The 22,607-nt window shown below is 46.1% G+C and overlaps 2 protein-coding genes across 3 annotated transcripts; both read left to right on the top strand.

Moving 5' to 3' along the window:
• Nucleotides 1–196: 196 nt before the first annotated feature.
• On the top strand, nt 197–10,781 carry LOC139624902 (apoptosis regulator Bcl-2-like). Its single transcript, XM_071484299.1, has 3 exons — nt 197–1,373; nt 1,668–2,026; nt 8,845–10,781. The coding sequence occupies exons 1-3, from the start codon at nt 1,169–1,171 to the stop codon at nt 8,971–8,973; spliced, it is 693 nt and encodes a 230-aa protein (XP_071340400.1). The 5' UTR covers nt 197–1,168; the 3' UTR covers nt 8,974–10,781.
• Nucleotides 10,782–10,941: 160 nt separating this feature from the next.
• On the top strand, nt 10,942–19,032 carry galnt11 (UDP-N-acetyl-alpha-D-galactosamine:polypeptide N-acetylgalactosaminyltransferase 11 (GalNAc-T11)). 2 transcript variants are annotated; one of them, XM_071484263.1, is made up of 12 exons: nt 10,942–11,173; nt 14,089–14,342; nt 14,820–14,943; nt 15,202–15,368; nt 15,524–15,649; nt 16,031–16,280; nt 16,372–16,489; nt 16,676–16,828; nt 16,925–17,143; nt 17,752–17,856; nt 18,002–18,139; nt 18,347–19,032. In XM_071484263.1, the coding sequence occupies exons 2-12, from the start codon at nt 14,120–14,122 to the stop codon at nt 18,476–18,478; spliced, it is 1,755 nt and encodes a 584-aa protein (XP_071340364.1). In that variant the 5' UTR covers nt 10,942–11,173; nt 14,089–14,119; the 3' UTR covers nt 18,479–19,032. The 2 variants fall into 2 exon arrangements, with proteins under 2 accessions (XP_071340364.1, XP_071340365.1); XM_071484264.1 differs by lacking the exon at nt 18,002–18,139.
• Nucleotides 19,033–22,607: the final 3,575 nt, after the last annotated feature.

Raw genomic sequence — 22,607 nt, 5'->3', positions numbered from 1 at the left:
TAGAACTACTGATAAAATGGTAATACACTACAAATACTGCAATAAATACCACTACTAAAACTATTTACTACAACTACAACATCTAATACTAATACTAATCATAATAATACTGCTAATAAATACTATTATTATTAATGTTACTACTACTACTACATGTACTATACTACTTGTATAAACAACTACTCATAATAATAAACACAAGTCAAGCAAATCAAAATTAAATCACGTGCACGCTCTCATGCGCGCGCACCCAGACTGTGAGGGCATGAATGAGAGGCAGGAACACACACACACACACACACACACACACACACACACACACACCCGGGACAGACCCGGGACAGAGCCGGGACAGAGCCGGGACAGAGCCGGGACAGAGCCGGGACAGAGCCGGGACAGACCCGGGACATTTCCAGATTAGGAGAAACACGAAGCCTCCATCATCATCACACCGTCATCGCGGCCGCTCTCATTCGGACGTTTCCTGGCGGGAGTCTGGCAGCGAGAGGCTCGTTGGAGGGGAATCCCGCCGTCATACAAAGGGGGCGTGGCCACCGGCAGTGTGTGTGTGTGTGTGTGTGTGTGTGTGTGTGTGTGTGTGTGTGTGTGTTTTGCACGTGCAGTGAGGAGTACACACCCGGACCCGCCGCCTCAGCTGCTGATTCCTGGAATATATTTCTTCCTCTGCTCCTCCGGATATCGATCATCGATCGTCATTGCCCCCGATCAGCTGACGGGCTTCAGCCCCGTCTCCTCAGCACCATGCTGGATTCTCCTTTCAATCTCTTCAGAGCTGAACTGGGTCTTCATGACGACCGCGTCACCCGGCCCTCCATCAACCGATAATCAATAATGCTGGGTGTTTATCGATCATGGCCTGAAGCTTCACTCTCACATGAGACGGATTCGGTTTGAAAGGAGAGAAGAGCGTGTCCAGCCCGGGACCCTCCTCAGCTCAGAGTTCAAACTGCTTCCTGTTGGAAACACTTCGTGACGCAGCCTTGTTGGATTAAAGGGCGGGTTTTTACCTCAGTGCCACCGTCCATCTTAACAACGAAGTGCTTGCTGACGTCATCAGGTTCTGTGTTCCTATTGGACGATCTCGGAGGATGATGACGTGTGGAGTGGCAGGTTATCAGCTCTAACAGCAGTTGGCCTGCAGGGGGCGATGGGTACCGCCTATACCAGCCGGGACATCGTGGAGGATTACCTCCGCTACAAGCTGCTCAACAAGGGCGTGGCCTGGCGTTTCCCGCCATCACCACGCCAACCGGACACTCAACACAGACAGGATGAGGCTTCTTCAACTGCGTCGAGATCTGAGCGAGCAAGGACGCCACAGCGAGGCGCGGCTCCGGATGACGCCCAGCAAGGTGAGGGAGTTTACTAACGTCACAGCAACTGCCTAACGCCGCTTCAACAAGTACTACTGTACTACTACTGCTACTACTAATACTTGTACTAGTTATAGTAATAGTAGCAAAAACAGATAACGATGACATCATACGGAGAGAAAACGTGTGGTCATGTGACATGACTGTTTTCTGTGTTGTGATGTAACATGATGTCACTGTTCCTTGTGTAATCTGATCCCTCTTTCTTTCACGTCCTTTATGCCATGATGACATCATTCATTTCCTCCTTGGACAATGGGTGTCTCTTCCCAGATTCCTGGTTGGCCCCGCCCCGGCTACAGGTGGCCCTGCGTTGCGCCGGTGACAAGCTGGAGCGCCGCTACCATGGCAACCTGTCGGCCCAGGTATCGGTACTGCTGTTGTGTGGCGATGGCGGCGAGGATGGCAGCCGCTTGGCGCGACGGCAAAGCCTAATGACGGTCAGGGAGGAGCTGTTCAGGGACGGGGTGAACTGGGGACGCATTGTGGCCCTGATGGAGCTGGGAGGATCTCTGAGTGCTGAGGTGGCCAAGACGGGCAGGCCGTGGCAGGTGGACGACATTGCCAGGTGGATGGAGGAGAGTCTGGACTCACCGCTGCTCCAGGGATGGATAGAAGACAACGGAGGATGGGTAGGAAGACGATGATTCCTCTCTTTCTCTAGTTCTTGATAAACCAGACTACGTTAAGTTTTCAAATTAGCGTAATGCTGATTGTTCTCTTTTCTTTTCTTCTTCCCTCTTTTCTTTCCATATCTCTTTTTCCTTTCCTTGTTTCCTTCTTTCTTTCCTAACCCATTTCCTTTTTCCTTTCCTCTGCCCTCACCTCCATCTCACATGTTCTGATTTTGAAATTTTTCCCCTGGTCTGTGTTAAATCAGCTGATTGGACGGGAAACTGCAGTCAGTCCGGTGTGTGTCAGCAGGACCACTGCTCCCTTTGTTAAACCGAACACCACAAAACCAGGATCTAAGCGTTCACTCATTCATCCACTCGTCACTGTGAATCAGTGAAGTCGTGTCAGAATTTGGATTTTGAAACAGGACGTGGAGAAAAATGAGAGTGCTTGAGGGGTCTTTGACAGGGTGTCTATGATCCTTGAAGGGGTTCTGAGGATTCTTAATCAAGTTCAGGTAAGCTAGACAAGGTTCCTGGTGTCCTTCAAGAACTTCCAGGACAGGGTTTGGGGTTGACAAAGTCCCAGCAGTCCTTGATGGACAAGCTTTCAGAAGTCCTTGAAACAGCTTTAGGTCCAATCCCATAGAGACCCACAATGAAATTCCAGGGTAGGGACAGGTTTTCAGGGGTCCTTGAAGGGGCTGCAAGGTGGACAGAATGGTTCCCGAGGTTCCTAAGGTTCCTAAAGGGGTTCCAGTGGCCCTTGAAATGTACCCTGTAGCCCTGTGTTCAGAGGTCATTGAAATAATTCAGGCATGCTTGAGAGGGATTGAAGAGCCTTTGGTTAGGTTTCAGTTGCCCTTGAAAGAGTTCCAGGACAGCGTTCAGGGTTGTCAGGGTTCCAACAGTCACTGATGGATTCCAGGCTCTTCTGGTACACTATCAAAGACCACAAGTCCTTGAAATGATCCCAGGGGTCCTTCAAGGGGTTCCAGGGCAAGGTTGATGGTTGTAGTTCTTCATGGGTTCCCAGGATCCTTTGGTGATTGATGGGTTCAGGAAGAGGTTCCAGGGGTCCCCAATAAGTCCTTCAAGTGTCCAGGAACCCCTGGGTAGTTCAGGGGTTTTGAGGGACGATTCAATGAGGATTTAAGGTAGATTTAAGGTAGATTTGTGCTCCCCAGGTTCTTCAGGTTTTTAAAGTTTTGCTGTCAGAGAGATGGGAATCGAACCAGAGACGTTGTGTTTATGTGTGTGCCGTAACCATCAGCCAACGGGACACCATCATCTGAACAGCCAGTAATAATTAATCAGAAAGCAGTAACAGCTGTGCAATAATATAAACATGCAGCAGTTCAACATGAAATGAATCACATTCACACTGCATCATACTTTTCATACTGTGTGTGTGTGTGTGTGTGTGAGAGAGAGAGAGAGAGAGAGAGAGAGAGAGAGAGAGAGAGAGAGAGATGAGATGTGACACTAGACAGACAGAAGAGTATTTTGGTTCAAATGCAAATTATATGCAAAGTGCAGAAAATCCCTAAAACTCTGCAGAGAGACTGTGTGTGTGTGTGTGTGTGTGTGTGTGTGTGTGTGTGTGTGTGTGTGTGTGTGGACTGCGACAGGTTTGCAGACAGACTGTTTTGATCACACAGAGACAGAAACAGCTCAGTGTGGACTCAGGACGACTGAAGGACGAGATTAACTAACTGTCAGGTTCATGAAACGTTCACTGACTGTGGGCCTGGTTCAAATGTCATCAGAGATCTTGTAGAAATCAAAATTCATCTGACCTGAAAAACCTCAGATTTAAAAATAAACCAGTAACTGATCCAAACTTTCATTGCAAAGACATGGGAAAAAGAAAACAACCAAACCTCCACTGGAAATCATATGATTAAAATCCAACTGATCATTAACTGGTCCAAACTTCCATTTGAAAAGCTCTGATTAAAGATCGATTGCCTGCTAACTACTCTGCTCCAAACTTAACATTAGGAAAACATCTGATTAAAAACCTGTTTAAAAGACCAACTGGTTGTTGACTGATCCATTTCAAACTTCCATTGGGAAACCCCCCCATTAACAACCTAAAGGGTGTCAGTCCATTTCAGACTTCTGACATGATTACCTCAAGAAACAGACACAATCTGTAACATGATAAAAACACAATCACGTCAGGCCTGTGCTGCGTTCTGATTGGCTGACAGCATATGACCCTCATGTCATTTCAGCTCCTGCCACAGCCAGGTTTGATGTTTGACTGAAAACTGTCAGAAAATCTAACAGAATCTGGATCAGACCAACAAGAGGCTTGGTTTTCAGCAAATGAAGCAGTGGAGACAGTGTGTGTGTGTGTGTCACTGAGTGAGTGAGAGAGAGAGTAAGCAAGCGAGCAACCCCTGAACACAGAGAGAAGCTTTTACTTTCTATTTATATTCTCTCCTGTCGCAGTGGTTTCCTTCAGTTTTATCTACAGCCGGTGAAGGTGTGTGTGTGTCTGTGTGCATGTGTGTGTGTGCGTGTGTGTGTATGTGTATGTGTGTGTGTGTGGTGTTACCTAGAAATATCTTTCCAGGTAATCACTGTGGTTGAGTTTCCGCCTCAGGCTTCAGATCAGCTGACAGACTGTTTCTGTAGAACTGTTCAACCTAAATAACAAGACCAGCATGCACACACACACACACACACACACACACACACACACACACACACAGCTTCATATGCTGCAGTGTTAATGTCGGACAAACCACCAGCTCTTCACCACCTGAACATTAACTGAAAACACACACGCCTCAGGTCAACTTGTGTGTGTGTGTGTTGTCAGCTCTAAGAACACAGGCAGTGGTGAGCTGAGCTACTTTCTCAGAATTCACTGACAAAATTTTCCATCAAGACAGAGACAGAGCTGTATATATGTGTGTGTGTCAGGGGCCACATCCTGCAGATGGCCCCGGTCTACAGAGGTGTGGCCCTTCTATTATTGTTACTGTTGTTATTAGTATTATTGATCTGGCTGTGCTCAGGTTCTTTAGATTCTCCACACGTCTGTTTCTGCTGTTTGATCATTACACAGTTTTCTGTTCTGCAGCTGCTTCATATGTGAGTCTTCTTCACATCACGACCAGTAAATAAACCAGAACCTGTTTCTGTTCGGTCAGATTCTCTTCACACGTCTGTGTCTGAAATTTTTATTTAGTCTGTGGTGCGGAACGGTCACAGAACACAGAGGAACTACTTTCTGCTGAAGAAATAGTCCCTGTGAGAACTGTCCACCCCACCCATACCCAGCCCCCAGCCCCCAGCCCCTAGGCCCCCCTCCTCACAACCCCAGTTTAACCCTGCTGGTAAAACATGTCCTTGTTTCTGATCAGTCCACTCAGCAAAACACACACACACACACACACGTTCCCTCCATGTGACTCATGGTTTCAGAGAAGTGTGACTCAGACTGATGTTGAGCTGACAAAACTTTCTCTTCATTAAACTTCAGACTGTCAATCATCCAGTCACTGTGTGTGTGTGTGTGTGTGTGTGTGTTGGGGGGGGTTGACTTTCTCATTCTCAAGTCTGAACATTGTCCTCACTTCACAGAATGACCCCTCCCCCACTTTGAAGCATCAGTTAGCTTCATGTGCAGAACGGGTTGAGGCTGATGACGTCAGCTGATCGTCCCTAACGAGGTGGTTAGGACCACAATCCACTCCTCCAGTGCATTGTGGTTTGTGTTTCCACTGAAGGGCCAAAGATTCAGATTCAGCAAAAGACAGATGAAAAGGTGGTCTTCATCCTCAGAGTGCTGACCGAGTCAGACCTGAACCTGCTGATCTGGTTCAGTGTGACATCATCATCTCTGATGTCCCTCCAGAATAAAGCTCCAGAGAAACAGAGGCTGCAGAACTTCATAGAGAATCCTCCTGTTTTAAAGTTTCCTTTAGTATCACAGTGAAACAGTGATGTTATCTGAACATCAGGACACACTGCAGACAGGAGCTGATCACAGCTGATCACAGCTGCTGGTGATGCAACAGTCAGACTGAATGTGTTCCTGACACTGACTCTGTGTCCACTCATATACAGGTAACAGCAGGTAACAGCAGGTAACAGCAGGTGACAACAGGTGACAACAGCCTCAGAATCAGCCTGTAGTCAGTGACACCTGTAAGAGGAGGTTCTACATCAGTTGTGTCACAGGAGGAACTATTCTGGAGAAGGGTTCTCCCCTGATCATATTATTACTGTTCCACATCAACACACACACACACACACACACACACACACACACACACACACACACACACACACCATGCAGGGAAAGAACCCAACATTTTACTTGCTTGACTGATTTCACACACAATCACTATAGCAACACACACACAAACACACACATTGTAGGTCTCAGTTATGTGACCACACAAGCAGAAAGTGTAAATACACCAGAGGAATCTTCCACAGCAAGAAAATACTTTACTGTAGCATGAGCACACACACGTCATCATCATCACCGTCATCATCATCACCGTCATCATCATCATCACCAACATCACCACCATCATCATCATCATCACCATCACCATCATCATCATCACCGTCATCATCATCATCACCAACATCACCACCATCATCATCATCGTCACCATCACCATCATCATCATCATCACCATCATCACATCATCATGACCAACATCACCATCATCATCATCATCATCATCATGACCAACATCACCATCACCATCACCATCACATCACCATCATCATCACATCACCATCACATCACCATCACCATCATCATCACATCACCATCACATCACCATCACCATCATCATCATCACCATCACATCACCATCACCATCACCATCATCATCATCATCACCATCATCACAGTCACCATCATCATCATATCCTATGATATCATATGAATATCATAAATTCAGTTTTCTGCTTTGGTTTCCGGAGCTCTTTCACCAGAGAAGATTTTTTCCACTTTTCTCGACTCACCTGTGGAATTATTGGACATTTTGGTCAGAGGTCACTGACCGTTGCTCTCGCAGTGAAACGCCGGAGGAGAGGAAAACGTGCCGGTGCGCTTGCACGTCTCCGCCGGCGCAGACTCCACACACTGCTCCCAGGTATCTTTCTCTCCAAGGTGCGTTCACTGCCCAACAAGCTGGATGAACTTCAGCTACTGGTGCAGAGGAACAGAGACTTTTCTTCATCTGCCGTCCTGTGCTTCACGGAGACGTGGCTGTGTGGATGGTTCCGGACTCTGCGCTGGAGCTGGCCGGCTTCCAGCTCTTCAGAGCGGATCGCGACACAGAGCTGTCCGACAAAACCAAAGGTGGAGGAATCTGCTTTTATGCAAACAGTGGCTGGTGCAAAGACGTGACAGTGATCCTGCAGCACTGTTCTCCTGACCTGGAGACTTTCATCATAAACTGCAGGCCCTTCTACTCCCCCCGTGAGTTCACCTCATTCATCCTGGTCGGTGTTTACATCCCACCACAGGCCACAGCAGATACTGTGTGTGGAGCGGACCAACCCGGACTCCGTAGTTATTGTCCTTGGTGACTTTAACAAAGGGAACCTCAGTCATGAACTGCCCAAATACAGACAGTTTGTTAATTGCCCGACCAGAGAGGGGAACACTCTGGACCACTGTTACCCCACAATCAGTGGTGCTTATCACGCCGTCCCCCGGGCTGCACTGGGCCACTCTGACCATGTCATGGTCCACCTGATTCCCACATACAGGCAGAAACTAAAACTGTGTAAACCTGTTGTTTACAAGAACCTCCAAGAACCTCCAACTGCACCAATCACCAGAACAAATTCCTTGTATGTGGAAACATACTTGGCAATAAAACTGATTCTGATCATCATCATCATCACCATCATCATCATCATCACCATCACATCACCATCACCATCACCATCACCATCACCATCATCACCATCACATCACCATCACCATCATCATCATCATCATCATCATCACCATCATCTTCATCACCATCATGACCATCATCATCATCACCATCACCATCATCACCATCACTATCATCATCATCATCACCAACACCATCATCACCATCACCATCATCACCATCATGACCATCATCATCATCACCATCACCATCACCATCACCATCATCACCATCACTATCATCATCATCATCACCAACACCATCATCACCATCACCATCATCACCATCATGACCATCATCATCATCACCATCACCATCACCATCACCATCATCATCATCATCACCATCATCATTATCACCATCACTATCATCATCATCATCACCAACACCATCATCACCATCATCACTGTTACAGCTGCAGTTTGATTCATTCACCTGTGCCTGTCCAACCAGGCTCGTCTCAGTTTAGCTTAATGAGCAGTAACGAGTTTCACTGTCCTGGATGATTATCAAAGACTTTTGGTGTCAGAGTTTGTTATATAGACCAAGTCATCTGACTGAGGCACAACACAAACAAGACAAAACACAAACTCAGAAACACCACCTTTATGTTGTTAAAATGAAAATGTGCAGGACCGAGACTAGAACCCAGTACACTGTGACATTGTGACATCATCATGTTGTTTTGCTTGTCAACAAACATTGGCTATGTTAAAATAACATCAGTGTTGTGTTTTATTAATTATGAAAGTGGAAATCTGCATCCAGACCAAACTTCAGCTTCATAACACATTTGACTTTTTCACACTAACACAACACACATCTTTCACACACTTGTGGATCTGTCAAAGACAAAAATGCTGATTCAGTGTGTTTCCTGTCCTTTGTCTCTCTCTGATTTCCCAGGATGCCTTTGTGGAGTTGTATGGTGAGTCCAGACCTCCAGCTGGTTTCTGGTCTCTGAGGACAGTGTTTGGATTGGCTGTACTAGGAGCAGCTGGGATCACACTGGGAGCCCTGTTCACACAGAAATAACTCAGAGACCTGGTCTAGAATGACTAAACCCAAACCAGTCTGAACTGGTCTGAACTGGTCTGATCCAGTCCCATTGTCAGCCTCAGAGCTGCGGTTCCTCTAATGTGCACTAGACGCTGCTGTGATAAACTGTAAACAGGTAAAGTAGAAAACCATCCTGAGTTCACCCAGCCCCTTCATCAGTGCTGTAATGGGCTAACAGTTTCCCCCTGCTTCCAGCCTTTGTGCTAAGCTAAGCTAAACACATCCTGGACCTGGTTCTGAGTGAGGACAGAGTGAGGACAGACAGAGTGAGGACAGACAGAGTGAGGACAGAGTGGGTGAGGACAGAGTGAGGACAGAGTGAGGACAGAGTGAGGAACTTTACACCATGATTATTTTCATGAATCTGCAGGTTTTCACTTCACTGTGATAGAAATTAAATCTGATTCTGGAGAACAACCTGAAGTTTGTCTCTAAAAGCTTCAGAATCAGATGCTGATTAATCAGACGATGATTAGTCAGAGACTGTTGAACATCTGTGACTCCTGATTTGATTTTTTTCATTATTCACAGACCTTTTAAATAAAGTTGTTTTTTGAATAAACATCAGACCATAAATTGAACTGAGTGTTGGTGTTTGAATGAAGTTTGTTGGTTCACTTGTTTTGATGCACTTTATTTTTCTTCAGTGTCTTTTACATAAAAAGAAGCAGAGCGGACGCAGCAGACGATCAGATCTGACGTTACTATGTGGAGAATCTTTGTGATCACAGCTTCTTTATTCTTTATTCTGATTGTTATCAAATGCTGTCTTTTTTTTATTCTACCAGCAGGAGTCAGCAATGTTGAAAAGATTAATGTGGGACTGTCACATTAACCGTGGTGAAGATGATTAATCTACATGATAATGTTTTTTAATTCCATTAAAATTAATAATATTTACTGGTCTTTAGCTCAGGTTGGGTCACTGTTACCTGGGACTCTCACATTGTCTCACATTGTTCAATTCAATACAACTTTATCATTCATAAAATTATAATTTCAGTTTATCACTGCAAGGCCGAAGGTTCACAGCAAGAGACAAAAGAAAGTTTTAAATCAGAAAAGCTACAGATAAAACTGTATGTGATAAATACTGAAGATTAATAAGAAATGATAATCGATAAAAACGACATCATCCAGCGCCATCATCAGGTCAACATTTTCATTTGTCCAGTACTTTGGTTTATGATCGAACACCAGCAGAACTAGTGATGTTCCCACCAGCCTCAGCGGCAGGCCGGGAGTTTCAGCCCCTTAGGGACGAGGCCATTTGTCCTTCAAAAGGTTTAAAAGGTTTTTAGGGCACAAAGACCAGTGAGTGGTTTGATGCTTATAAATAAATAACGACTTTCTAAGAAAATAACACAAATGACATGAAAATCATAAATGACTCACGTTAATAAAAAGATATTTTAAGATGCATCATGATATCATGTATCAATTTACCAGAATCTAGAAATATGTAAATATATTTCATTTTCATGGGTGTGACCATATCCATCTCTACACAAGATCTGCAGTAAGATTGAGAAGCCTGAGACAGAGTATTGTAACAGGATGAGGGCAGCTCCGTCCAAAGCCACCTCCACCTGTGACTAACACGGGCACAAAGGCCAGAGGGAGGCCGCCAAGTTCCCTGGTTGTGAAGAACAGCGGCCACATGTGAACAGTAACAAAATAAAGTCCAGTTCCACTGAAGTCAAATATTTTATTATTATTTATATTGAAGTCAAATAATCATTTGATTCAAATAATTAGTCAAATAAATTATTTGACTTCAGTAAAATTGCACAATCTCTCTCACAATGTATAATATGGAACTGTGTTCAAAAGCCTCAATGTGTATTTTATTTTGAAAAGTTCTGGCCTGAACAGCCTTCCTTTTAACAGGTGTCTGGTTTGTCTTATTGTGAAGTATTGACAGGAAGTCACATGGTGTGTATTACCAGGCTTAATGCTGTCTGAGAGGAAACTTGTGTCGGTTCTGCAGACTCACGGACGGTCAGTGATGGCGAAGGGGACGTAAACACTTCATCCGCCGCTGCGAGAAGCCACAGTCAGAACTTCATTGGAAATACTCTAAATTTAACCGCAGCGGCTAACCGACCTGCAGCCGGACGGCGCTTTACCAGCCGGCCAGAGTGCCGCTGAGCAAACTGCTACGAGCTAATGAACCGTGAGTAGAGTTCAATCATGAGACCAAAGTGTTGGACATTATATAACGCGACTCTATTTTGGGATGAAATTAACACCATCTTAAGCCCTCGTAGTGACACATCCCACCTCGGAGTTTAGCTAACGCTCGATACGCTAACGGGTTCCATTATCGGACACGGTTTTCCTGCACATCTGAGGTTTGCTTTTCTCTTCAAAACGTTAATTTGGCAAAGACATCAAGTTGAGTCGGTTCATAAATGAACCAGCGTTTGGTTCATAAAAGCTTAGCTACACCATCGTCTTTGTCTTTATGTCAACGCGTCTTTCACTGGGTTTATTATTCTCTTCACTTTGTCTTCGTTGGATATTTTAATTTTTAATCTCTTACTGTAACCACTGCTCTGGTGTAAGAAATTGACCCCAACTTACTCAAAATGAAGATTTAAAGTGTTACAGATAAGCAGCTTTACAAACCGTGTGTCTGCTTACAATCCTTGACCCAGTATGCTCCTCATTTAAAAAACGTAATCCGAATCTCCGTTTAAAAAACCTTGAAGTTATAGTTAAATTAACTATTAGCAGTGGTCCGTTAATTATGCAGAGTAAATTGTGGCTTTTCTGAATCAACAAGGTCCTCTCTTTAATTCGGCACACAGCAGATTAGTGTATATATACTGAAATTTAAAACGTTTACTCTTGATCCCTCTGGGTCAGTGTCAGCTATTCGGTGTATTTCTGACTGTGAGTTCTTCCTAAAAGATGAGTTCTGGTAGATGAGTTCTGGTGGACAGAGAATTGGCTGCTCTGAAGAGGAGATCCAGCTGAATCAGATTCTTTTTTTACTCACATGACATCAAGTGTGGAAGTTATTTCATCCAGAACAAACTCTTTAAAGTAAATGAGTGACATGTTGAGGACAGTTTCTGTGCAGTTGTGATTCATCAGTTTTTAAATGGAGAATAATTAACCAGTTTACAAGAGGCTGGAGAAGCAGAAGTCAGCAGGTTTTACTTTAAAGCATTTATTCTCCCACACACGAGAGCTGAGAGGGGAACACACAAATCTATATCATCCATGTCAGTACACTGACACATCTCTACGTCAGACCAGAATAACGTCAGAATGCAGTAAAGAGATCAGAGTCAGAGTTCACACTGACAAAGAAACATGACTTGGAATAACAAATAAAACGGAGTAAACTACTCACTCAGCTCAGGACCAGAGACAAGCACTGAATGACCTCACCTGTGTGAGCTGCATAATCAGCACACCTGTGCCTGCGTTTCTGGGACTGAGCTCCTGTCCTCCTGAATCCAGGAGTCATGTGACACCGCCCACTGTGACACGGTCATCACATGCTTGTTTCAAACAGCGCTGTTATAAAATATTATAGCTGCTGCAGGCTCTCACAGTGTGACAGGTGTCAGTCTGTGACCTCTGACCCCTCTGTCAATATTTGAGCTGCTGTTTCCGGTAAATCTGCTGATCAGCCGGAGTCCAGGAGAAACATGAACCATCCAAACTGTCAGTGGACTCTCAGTCGGTCCAGTCACTGCTCTGACCCTCAGAGACAGAACATTCATAGAAACACAACCTGTCAGTGGAGAAGAAGGAGCCACGAGCAGACGACAGATGAAAACAGACGAGGAGAAGAAACATACAAATATCACCTCTCTCTCTGTGTCTCTGTCTCTGTGTCTCTGTCTCTCCCTCTCTCTGTCTCTGTGTCTCTGTCTCTCCCTCTCTCTGTCTCTGTGTCTCTGTCTCTCCCTCTCTCTCTATCTCTCTCTCTCTCTGTCTCTCTCTGTGTCTCTGTCTCTGTGTCTCTGTCTCTCCCTCTCTCTCTATCTCTCTCTCTCTCTGTCTCTCTCTGTGTCTCTGTCTCTGTGTCTCTGTCTCTCTCTCTCCCTCTCTCTCTCTCTGTGTCTCTGTCTCTGTGTCTCTGTCTCTCCCTCTCTCTCTATCTCTCTCTCTCTCTGTCTCTCTCTGTGTCTCTGTCTCTCTCTCTCTCTCTCTCTCTCTCTCTCTCTCTGTGTCTCTGTCTCTCTCTCTCTGTGTCTCTCTCTCTCTCTCTCTCTCTCTCTCTCTCTCTGTGTCTCTGTCTCTGTGTCTCTGTCTCTCCCTCTCTCTCTATCTCTCTCTCTCTCTGTCTCTCTCTGTGTCTCTGTCTCTGTGTCTCTGTCTCTCCCTCTCTCTCTATCTCTCTCTCTCTCTGTCTCTCTCTGTGTCTCTGTGTCTCTCTCTCTCTCTCTCTCTCTCTCTCTCTCTCTCTCTCTCTCTCTCTCTCTCTCTCTGTGTCTCTGTCTCTCTCTCTCTGTGTGTCTCTCTCTCTCTCTCTCTCTCTCTCTCTCTCTCTCTCTCTCTCTCTGTGTCTCTGTCTCTCTCTCTGTGTCTCTCTCTCTCTCTCTGTGTCTCTCTCTCTCCCTCTCTCTCTCTCTCTCTGTGTCTCTGTCTCTCTGTGTCTCTCTCTCTCTCTCTCTCTCTCTCTCTCTCTCTCTGTCTCTCTCTGTGTCTCTGTCTCTCTCTCTCCCTCTCTCTCTCTCTGTGTCTCTGTCTCTGTGTCTCTGTCTCTCCCTCTCTCTCTATCTCTCTCTCTCTGTCTCTCTCTGTGTCTCTGTCTCTCTCTCTCCCTCTCTCTCTCTCTGTGTCTCTGTCTCTCTCTCTCTCTCTCCCTCTCTCTCTCTCTGTGTCTCTGTCTCTGTGTCTCTCTCTCTCCCTCTCTCTCTCTCTGTGTCTCTGTCTCTGTGTCTCTGTCTCTCCCTCTCTGTCTCTGTCTCTGTGTCCCTCTCTCTCTCTCTCTCTCTCTCTCTCTCTCTCTCTCTGTGTCTCTCTCTCTCTCTCTCTCTCTCTCTCTCTCTCCCTCTCTCTCTCTCTGTGTCTCTCTCTCTCTCTCTCTCTCTCTCTCTCTCTCTCTGTGTGTCTCTGTCTCTGCAGTGTAATGTAAGGCGATGCTCGCTCGGCCACCATGGCCAGTGTCACGCTGCGGTACTTCTGTTATGGCTGCCTCGTCACCTCGGCAACCTGGTCCGTCCTCCTCTTCCTCTACTTCTCTCTGGGGGCCCAGCCCGGCCACGACAGGACCCCCCTGCAGCACCGGAGCCAGCCAATCACAAGGGGCTTGGCCGACCAGAGGGCGGGGCATCGGCCTCTGCCGGCCAATAAGGGAGTGGAGCTGTCGCCAGAGATGGGTGAGAGACTGGGGAGTGTTCAGGTGCTGCAGGGAATATGAAAAGTCTGAGGAGCTGCAATGATTAGTTGATTAATTGATTATTCAGTTAAGTAAAAAAAATAATTAGAGGTTATTTTGATCTTCAAATAATGGTTTTAGTCTTTTTAGACCAAGATTGGGCAGATTGTGTTTATGCTGTTTTCAGACAGAGATAAAACCTGTTCACAGAGCCACAGTTACATCCAGGTTACTGTCCTGTCAACAGAGAGAAGCTTCAGATCCTCATGTTGGAGAAGCTGCTTAAAAAACTACTGAAATGAGACTCAGATTGTCAAAAGAGGTGTTGTTTAATTTCTCTGAGTCGACTGATGGTTGCAGCCCCAAGGCGTAGCTCAGATAACAGGCGGGGTCGGGTGCAGGTGCAGGTAAGGGTCTGTGGTCAGACTGTGGGGACATGGAATCAGCTGATTGTCTCTGATGCTGTGTCTGTCTGCAGGGATGATATTTAACGAAGCGGATCAGGAGGTCAGGGACACAGGGTACCACCGACACGCCTTCAACGTCCTCATCTCCACCAGACTGGGCTACCACAGAGAGCTGCCCGACACCAGAGACTCCCAGTAAGAACTACTGGTGCTGCTGAGACCAGCACAGGATCAGACACAACACACATCGATCACATGACCTGAGACCTGACCTGGCTGTTCACTGCCAGTCTGACAGCTGTCTGAAGGATTAGTGTGTGTGTGTTACAACATTAAAAGGCAGCAGCTGATGCTCAGTAAAGCTGCTCACCACCAGCTGTTCTTCTTCATGTCACTCAGCTTTGTTGGTATTTTCAGATCTAACAACAACAACAATATTGAACCTCTCTGCAGGTGTCAGGATAAGGTGTATCCTCTGGCTCTACCTTCTGCCAGTGTAGTGATCTGTTTCTTCAATGAGGCGTTCTCTGCCCTGCTGAGGACCGTCCACAGTGTGCTGGACCGAACGCCGTCCTACCTGCTGCACGAGATCATCCTGGTGGACGACCACAGCGAGCTCGGTAACACTCTGGAAACACAGAAACCGCCCCTTGAATCCACCTCATACACACTGTGGAGGTCCCAGCAGATGCTGTGTCTCCTCTGGGAGAAGGAAGCTGCAGAGACCTGTTGTGTGTTTGTGTGTTTGTCAAGAGTTGTGTTTGTGTTGATTCAGAGGAGCTGAAGGACGACCTGGATCGATACGTCAGGGAGGAGCTGCAGGGGAAGGTCAAGCTGGTGAGGAACCAGAGAAGGGAAGGACTGATCAGAGGACGCATGATAGGAGCCTCACATGCTACTGGTACATCCTACACACTTAATCTATACATTCTTATATCCTACATCCTTAGGCTGTGCATCCTTATTCCAAACTCCCTAAATGTTCTTTAAATCAGATCCTTATTTCCTCTTTCTTCAGTCTGTACATTCCCTACGGAACACCCACCTTTTACATCCTACACCCTACATCCTTACTGCCTACACATTGCCTCCTTGTTCCCTGCTCCCTACCTCTGTGTTCACCTTCCATGTTTCACAAGACAGATTTGACATTTTAAAAACCTGCCTCAGCTGTGACTTCATCACATGAACAGATGTAGTTTGGTCTAGTGGGGCCTCCGTATCTTTGAATGACTGGTAACCAGTCCTTTAGAAGCAGTCTCACCTGAGCTCCTGTGTCCAGGTGAGGTGCTGGTCTTCCTGGACAGTCACTGTGAGGTGAACCAGGTGTGGCTGCAGCCTCTGCTGGCGCCGATCCAGGCGGACCGCCGCACCGTCGTCTGCCCCGTCATCGACATCATCTCAGCTGACACGCTCGCCTACTCGCCCTCCCCCATCGTCAGGGGAGGCTTCAACTGGGGGCTGCACTTCAAATGGGACCCCGTCCCTCCCCCAGAGCTCAATGGGCCCGAAGGAGGCACTGGACCTATCAGGTAACAAGCTGAGGAAAATTGATCCAACAGATCATCCAGATTTCTCACCAAACTAAAACCCCTCCTCTAATTCCCCCCCCCCCCCCCCCAGGTCTCCCACCATGGCAGGCGGTCTGTTTGCCATGAACAGGAAGTACTTTAACGAGCTTGGGCAATATGATGCTGGCATGGACATCTGGGGTGGGGAGAACCTGGAAATCTCCTTCAGGGTGAAAACACTGTTTTACTTACTGTCAGTGAAGGTGTCATTATTCTTTTGGGAAAATACTGTTTTTCTCTGTGAGAGTGAGATGTTAGCCTAGCTTAACATAAAGACTGGGGGCAGTAGTGAATAGCCTGCTACAAACAGACATCATTACTCTGTGTGTGTGTGTGTGTGTGTGTGTGGGGCTCAGATCTGGATGTGTGGAGGACAGCTTCTCATCATCCCCTGCTCCAGAGTCGGCCATATCTTCAGGAAGAGGCGGCCCTACGGCTCACCTGGGGGGCAGGACACCATGGCCCACAATTCCCTGCGGCTAGCACATGTATGGATGGATGAGTACAAGGTAAACACACACACACACACACACACACAGCTGTGATCCATTAAGCATCTGAGGCCTCCTCTGACCTCACTTCCTGTGTCTGTGTGGTCCAATCAGGAGCAGTATCTGTCTCTGCGTCCAGAGCTGCGTGAGCGCAGTTATGGTGACATCAGCGAGCGTGTGGAGTTGAGGAAGCGGCTACAGTGTCACTCGTTTCGTTGGTACCTGGACACAGTCTACCCTGAGATGCAGACTGTTGCCAATGGCAACAAGCAGCAGCCACCACTGTTCATCAACAAGGGTCTGAGACGGCCCAAAGTCCTGCAGAGAGGACGGGTACCTGAACCCCCACACCCATTCATCCATCCATCCATTCATTCATCCATTTATCCATCCATCTATCCATTCATTCATCCAGTCATCCATTTATTCATCCATTCATCCATTTATCCATCCATTCATTCAACCATTCATCCATCCATTCATCCATTTATTCATCCATTTATCCATCCATTCATTCAACCATTCATCCATTTATCCATCTATTCATCCATCCATTCATTCAACCATTCATTTATCCATCCATTCATTCAACCATTCATTCATCCATTTAGCCATTTATCCATTTATTCATCCATCCATTTATCCATCCATCCATCCATTTATCCATCCATCCATCCATTCATCCATTTATCCATCCATTCATCCATTTATCCATCCATTCATTCATTCATCCATTTATCCATAAATCCATCCATCCATCCATTTATTCATCTATTCATCCATTTATTCATTTATTCATTCATCCATTTATCCATACATCCATCCATCCATTTATCAATTTATTCATTTATTAATTCATCCATTTATCCATTAATAATATGTAGTTATATATGAACTGTAAACACTGAACTAAATAAAATGACACGTCCACCATCTTCCAGCTACGTAACCTAGCAACAGGGCGTTGTCTCGTGGCCCAGGGCCGAGCCAGTCAGAAGGGCGGAGCTGTGGTCCTGCGACCATGTGACCCCCGTGACCCCGAACAGGTGATTCACCACATGATCATGTACAACAAATACACAATGTAGTCCTGCTTGACCCAGACTGACACACATCAGTCAGCCTTCTGCACCGTGACCTTTGACCTTTAACCCTGCCTCTGCTTCACACATCATGTGACTGTGTGTTTAGGACTGGGCCTATGATGAGGAGGGTCAGCTGGTCCTGGCAGGTCTGCTGTGTCTGGATGTGTCAGAGGTCAGGACCTTTGACCCCCCCAGACTGATGAAGTGTCACGGCTCGGGGGGCTCACAGCAGTGGAGCCTGGGGGTGAGACGCTGACACACACACACTCCAGCAGCTCTGACTCAGTCTGAACCTGAACCACGAGGAGGACTCAGTGCAGGACTCTGGGATCAGACTGACCCTGTTTCAGACCTGATAGACTGATAATGTCTCTCTCTCTCTCTCTCTCTCTCTCTCTCTCTCTCTCTCTCTCTCTCTCTCTCTCTCTCTCTCTCTCTCTCTCTCCTGTAGAAATCTAACCGGCTCTACCAGGTCTCAGTTGGTCAGTGTCTCTCTGTTGCCCAGCCAATTGGGCCCAAGGGGTACGTCTCCATGGCGATATGTGATGCGTCGCAGATGCAGCAGTGGCAGCTGGAGGGCTGAGGAGGAGGAGGAGGAGGAGGAGGACATCCGTCAGTTCAGTTTTAAGGACAATCAGGGTGTAGGCAGAGGAGACGTCGGCTCGTTTGTTTTCTGCTCAGGACGACTTCAGTCAACTTTATTTCATGTTTTTAAAGGTTTTTATTTCTGCTTTGAAAACACTGACTGAATATCAGCAGGGTCCTGGAATACCCTGGAATTTCTGCATTGGTTTATTTTTCAGTGGTTCTTGAAAGTCCTGTTGTGACCTGGAGAATCCTGGAGTTAACAGTATGAAGTCAGTGGAGGCTTCTGAGTTTCCACACCAGAGTCTCGTTGTTTTCAGGAGGTTCTGGTTTTTATCAACATGTCAGGAGAAAGAGACGAAAACATTTCCCTCCATGTGAAACCTGTGAATGACGAGCCAGACGGATGTAACATATCTGAGGTCAGATGATGTCATGGTGGTTTTTAAGGACTGCTGTGGATCCACGTGGTCTGGACTTCTGACATCATCACAGCAGCTGAAGTTTTAAAGTTTGTGTCATTTCATCATCAATAAATCTTCATTTCACACACTGAAGTGTCAAGACTGTTTTGTGAGCCTGCTGGGCCGGACTCAGGCGGAGGGTGGGGTCATAAAGAGTATAGTGAGTAGTGGGTGGGGTCATGAAGGGGTGGAGTCATTGAGTGGGGTAATGGCGTGTGATGGATTTTAGTGTCTTTGAAACATCTTTGTTTCCTTGTGATGATTCCAGGAGTGTGAGAGGTACCTGAGCAGGTTCCGATGGTCCTTGGGGAGATTCCAGGGACCTTGCGAGAGGTCTTGAGGAGTTCCTCCTCTAATTACTGACATTTCTGGAGCCCTTGAGAAGATTGGACCGTCCTTGATCAGGAGGTTCCTTGTTACCTTGGAGAGTTTCTGTTTGTGCTTGAGCAGATTCCAGGAGTCTGGGAAGAGGTTCCAGGAGTTCTGTCACAATTTCTACTGAACTTTTAGGAGATTCCAGGAGATTCCAGGGACCTTGAGGACAACACATCCATCCTTGAAGAGGTTTCTGGGTCTTTGAAAAGATTCCAAGGGCCTTGAGGGGTTTTGAGTGAACACTGTAAAGACTTCCTGTTGAGAATGATTTAACAGTGTTTCCTCTTCAGCTGAAAACCACAGAGATCAATACACTCAGAGTGTGTGTGTGTGTGTGTGTGTGTGAGAGAGAGAGAGAGTATTGACGAGAGCAGAAAGCTAATTATTTCTGGGCTGAACCACTGGAAGCCATCAATTACACTCTTATTACACACACACACACACACACACACACACACACACACACACACACACACACACACACACACACACACACAAATTAACCTCATTGACCTCACTGGTGGAGTTTAGGGACCAGTTCAGTTTGATAATTATTGTCTTTGATAAAAAATCAATGGATCAAAGATGAAATGTCACAAAAAAAACCAAAATAAACAAAGAAAATAAAGAAACATGAAGGAACATAACATTTAAACAGAGAGAACAGGAGTGTGTGTGTGTGTGTGTGTGTTAATGCAGATCGATTTTCTCAGCAGGTCAAATTGCAGAGCTTACACACACACACACACACACACACACAGGCAGGGTTAATGTGTCATCATGCAGTCTGAGCAGCTGCCAGCTGATTGGTCCGTTGGCCTGAATCTGCCTCATAAAACCACATTTAGAAATTTAGAGAAACTTTATTGATCTGCAGTTTTTGACGGAACATAGTGTGTGTAATTGACAGATTAGGTTATTAGTGTGTGTGTGTGTGTGTGTGTGTGTGTGTGTGTGTGTGTGGGGGGTTACGTTTGAATGACTTGACTATGGACCTTGAGGACGCTCTACGGGTCTTGGAGGACTTTCAGGTGGTGCATGAAAGGGTCCAGATTGTCCAGGTGTCCTTGGTGTTTTGAGGAGTTTCCAGGCGTTTCCAGGGTCCTGGAGGACATCGTTTCTGTGTGACAGACACCAGGACAGTGTGGTGAGTCCAGTATCTGTGTTAGTTCAGGTTTTGGTCTCAACCAGCTCCTCAGGGAAACATCACAGTCTGTGGCAGCTTGTGCTCAGGTGTCCAGGTCCAGGTCCAGGGCTCTGACAGCAGGATGTGAGACCCGATGGTGAACTGGGTTGAACACGTCCACGTCTCTGTCTGGAGCAGTCCAAAGATACTGAAGGAAAACAGACCAGTAATCTGATTACTCTGTACCATTTACTCATCCACATGATGTTTAACTGTGTGTGTGTGTGTGTGTGTGTGGTAATCAGTGGTAAGTGGAGTGTGTTTCTGGACGGAGACGATCAGCCGCCTGCAGCCGATCAATACGGCGATCAATACTGGGAATAGAGGGAGAGATGTAACAGGTCGTTATCCGTGTGTGTGTGTGTTCTTGTACAGTTGTGGACTGTGAGGACCAGTGTGAGTTTTAGACCATCGTTGTGAGGACACTGATCAAAGCTCTGTTTGAGGGTTCAGACCTGGTTTTAGGGCTCAGGTTAGAACCAGGTTTAGGTCAGGGTGAAGGACTGAGGAATCACAACTAATGTAAGGCAAGTGTGTGTCTGTCTGTGTGTATCTGTGTGTGTGCCTGTCTATCTGTGTTTATAACTTAATTATGCAAAGCAGTTGTTTATACAAACAGTGAAATTGTGACTGACTCCAAGTTGAACTCCAAACTTCCTGACAGACGTTTTAAAGACAATGAGTTTTGGGTTCAGACTCTGGTCAAAACACACACACACACACACACACACACACACCTCTCTCCTGGACCTCCACCCCTCCCTCTGCCCTCTCACACCTTCAGGATGATGTTATGATTCACGTGGTCGGTAAATCTGGTTACAGATGGAGTTTCAGAGGAAGTTAACAGCATCAGTCTAAGTGTGTCAGTAAAATGATCTGACCTGATACTGGAACACTGTAACACAAAACTACACACACTCTCCTGTACACCACATCACACTGCAGCTTCACTTGCACACCACACAACCTGTGGGTTTGTTTTCAATGCTTCAGGAGCTGCAGAAAAAAATCAAACACTCATTCATACAAGTAAACATTAAATACATGAAATACATAAAGTCCATCACCACCAGTCAAAGCTCAGATCTGAGTAGATCAGTGAAACTGTCGTCATCAGTCTGAACTTTCACAGTGTACAGTCACAGCAGTGTGGTCTACACTAGTTGGTGGATGGATGGATGATGGATGGATGATAGATGGATGATAGATGGATGGTGGATGGATGGATGATGGATGGATGGATGGATGGATGATAGATGGATGATGGATGATAGGTAGATGATAGATGGATGATGGATGATAGATGGATGATTGATGGATGGTGGATGGATGATGGATGGATGGATGGATGGATGATAGATGGATGATTGATGGATTATGGATGGATGATAGATGGATGATGGATGGATGGATGATAGATGGATGATAGATGGTGGATGGATGGATGATGGATGGATGGATGATAGATGATAGATGGATGATTGATGGATTATGGATGGATGATGGATGATAGATGCATGGATGATAGATGGATGATGGATGGATGGATGATTGATGGATGATAGATGGATGATAGATGGATTATGGATGGAAGATAGATGGATTATGGATGGATGATGGATGATAGATGGATGGATGATAGATGGATGATGGATGGATGGATGATTGATGGATGATAGATGGATGATAGAGGGATTATGGATAGATGATGGATGATAGATGGATGATGGATGGAAGATAGATGGATTATGGACGGATGATGGATGGATGATGGATGATAGGTAGATGATAGATGGATGATGGATGGATGCATGTTACAGATGGGGGTGAAAAGGTGAAGCTTCAGGTTTTTATTAGAGATGAGAGCAGAGGTTCAACTGATTTAATGTTTCCGTGCTGTGTTCAGGGACCGTACACGCACATGAAGCCAGTCGATACAGCCTAGTGAGAGACACTGAAGGCAGCTCAGGCTTGTATTGATTTCCATTCTCCATCAGAAAAATAATAAACTGCTTTTGTCACATTGCTGCACACGTTTTCCCTCCGGTCAGAAACGATTGCACAGATTTACATCAACGTCTGTGACTGTCACACCAGCT

The sequence above is a fragment of the Trachinotus anak genome, unplaced genomic scaffold (genome assembly GCF_046630095.1).
Source record: "Trachinotus anak isolate AG129_WGS33_773 ecotype Australia unplaced genomic scaffold, CSIRO_AGI_Tana_v1 ptg000009l, whole genome shotgun sequence".
Taxonomy (NCBI): domain Eukaryota; kingdom Metazoa; phylum Chordata; class Actinopteri; order Carangiformes; family Carangidae; genus Trachinotus; species Trachinotus anak.
Note: the sequence above shows the minus strand (reverse complement) of the source record. Positions and strands in the feature narration are given on the sequence as shown.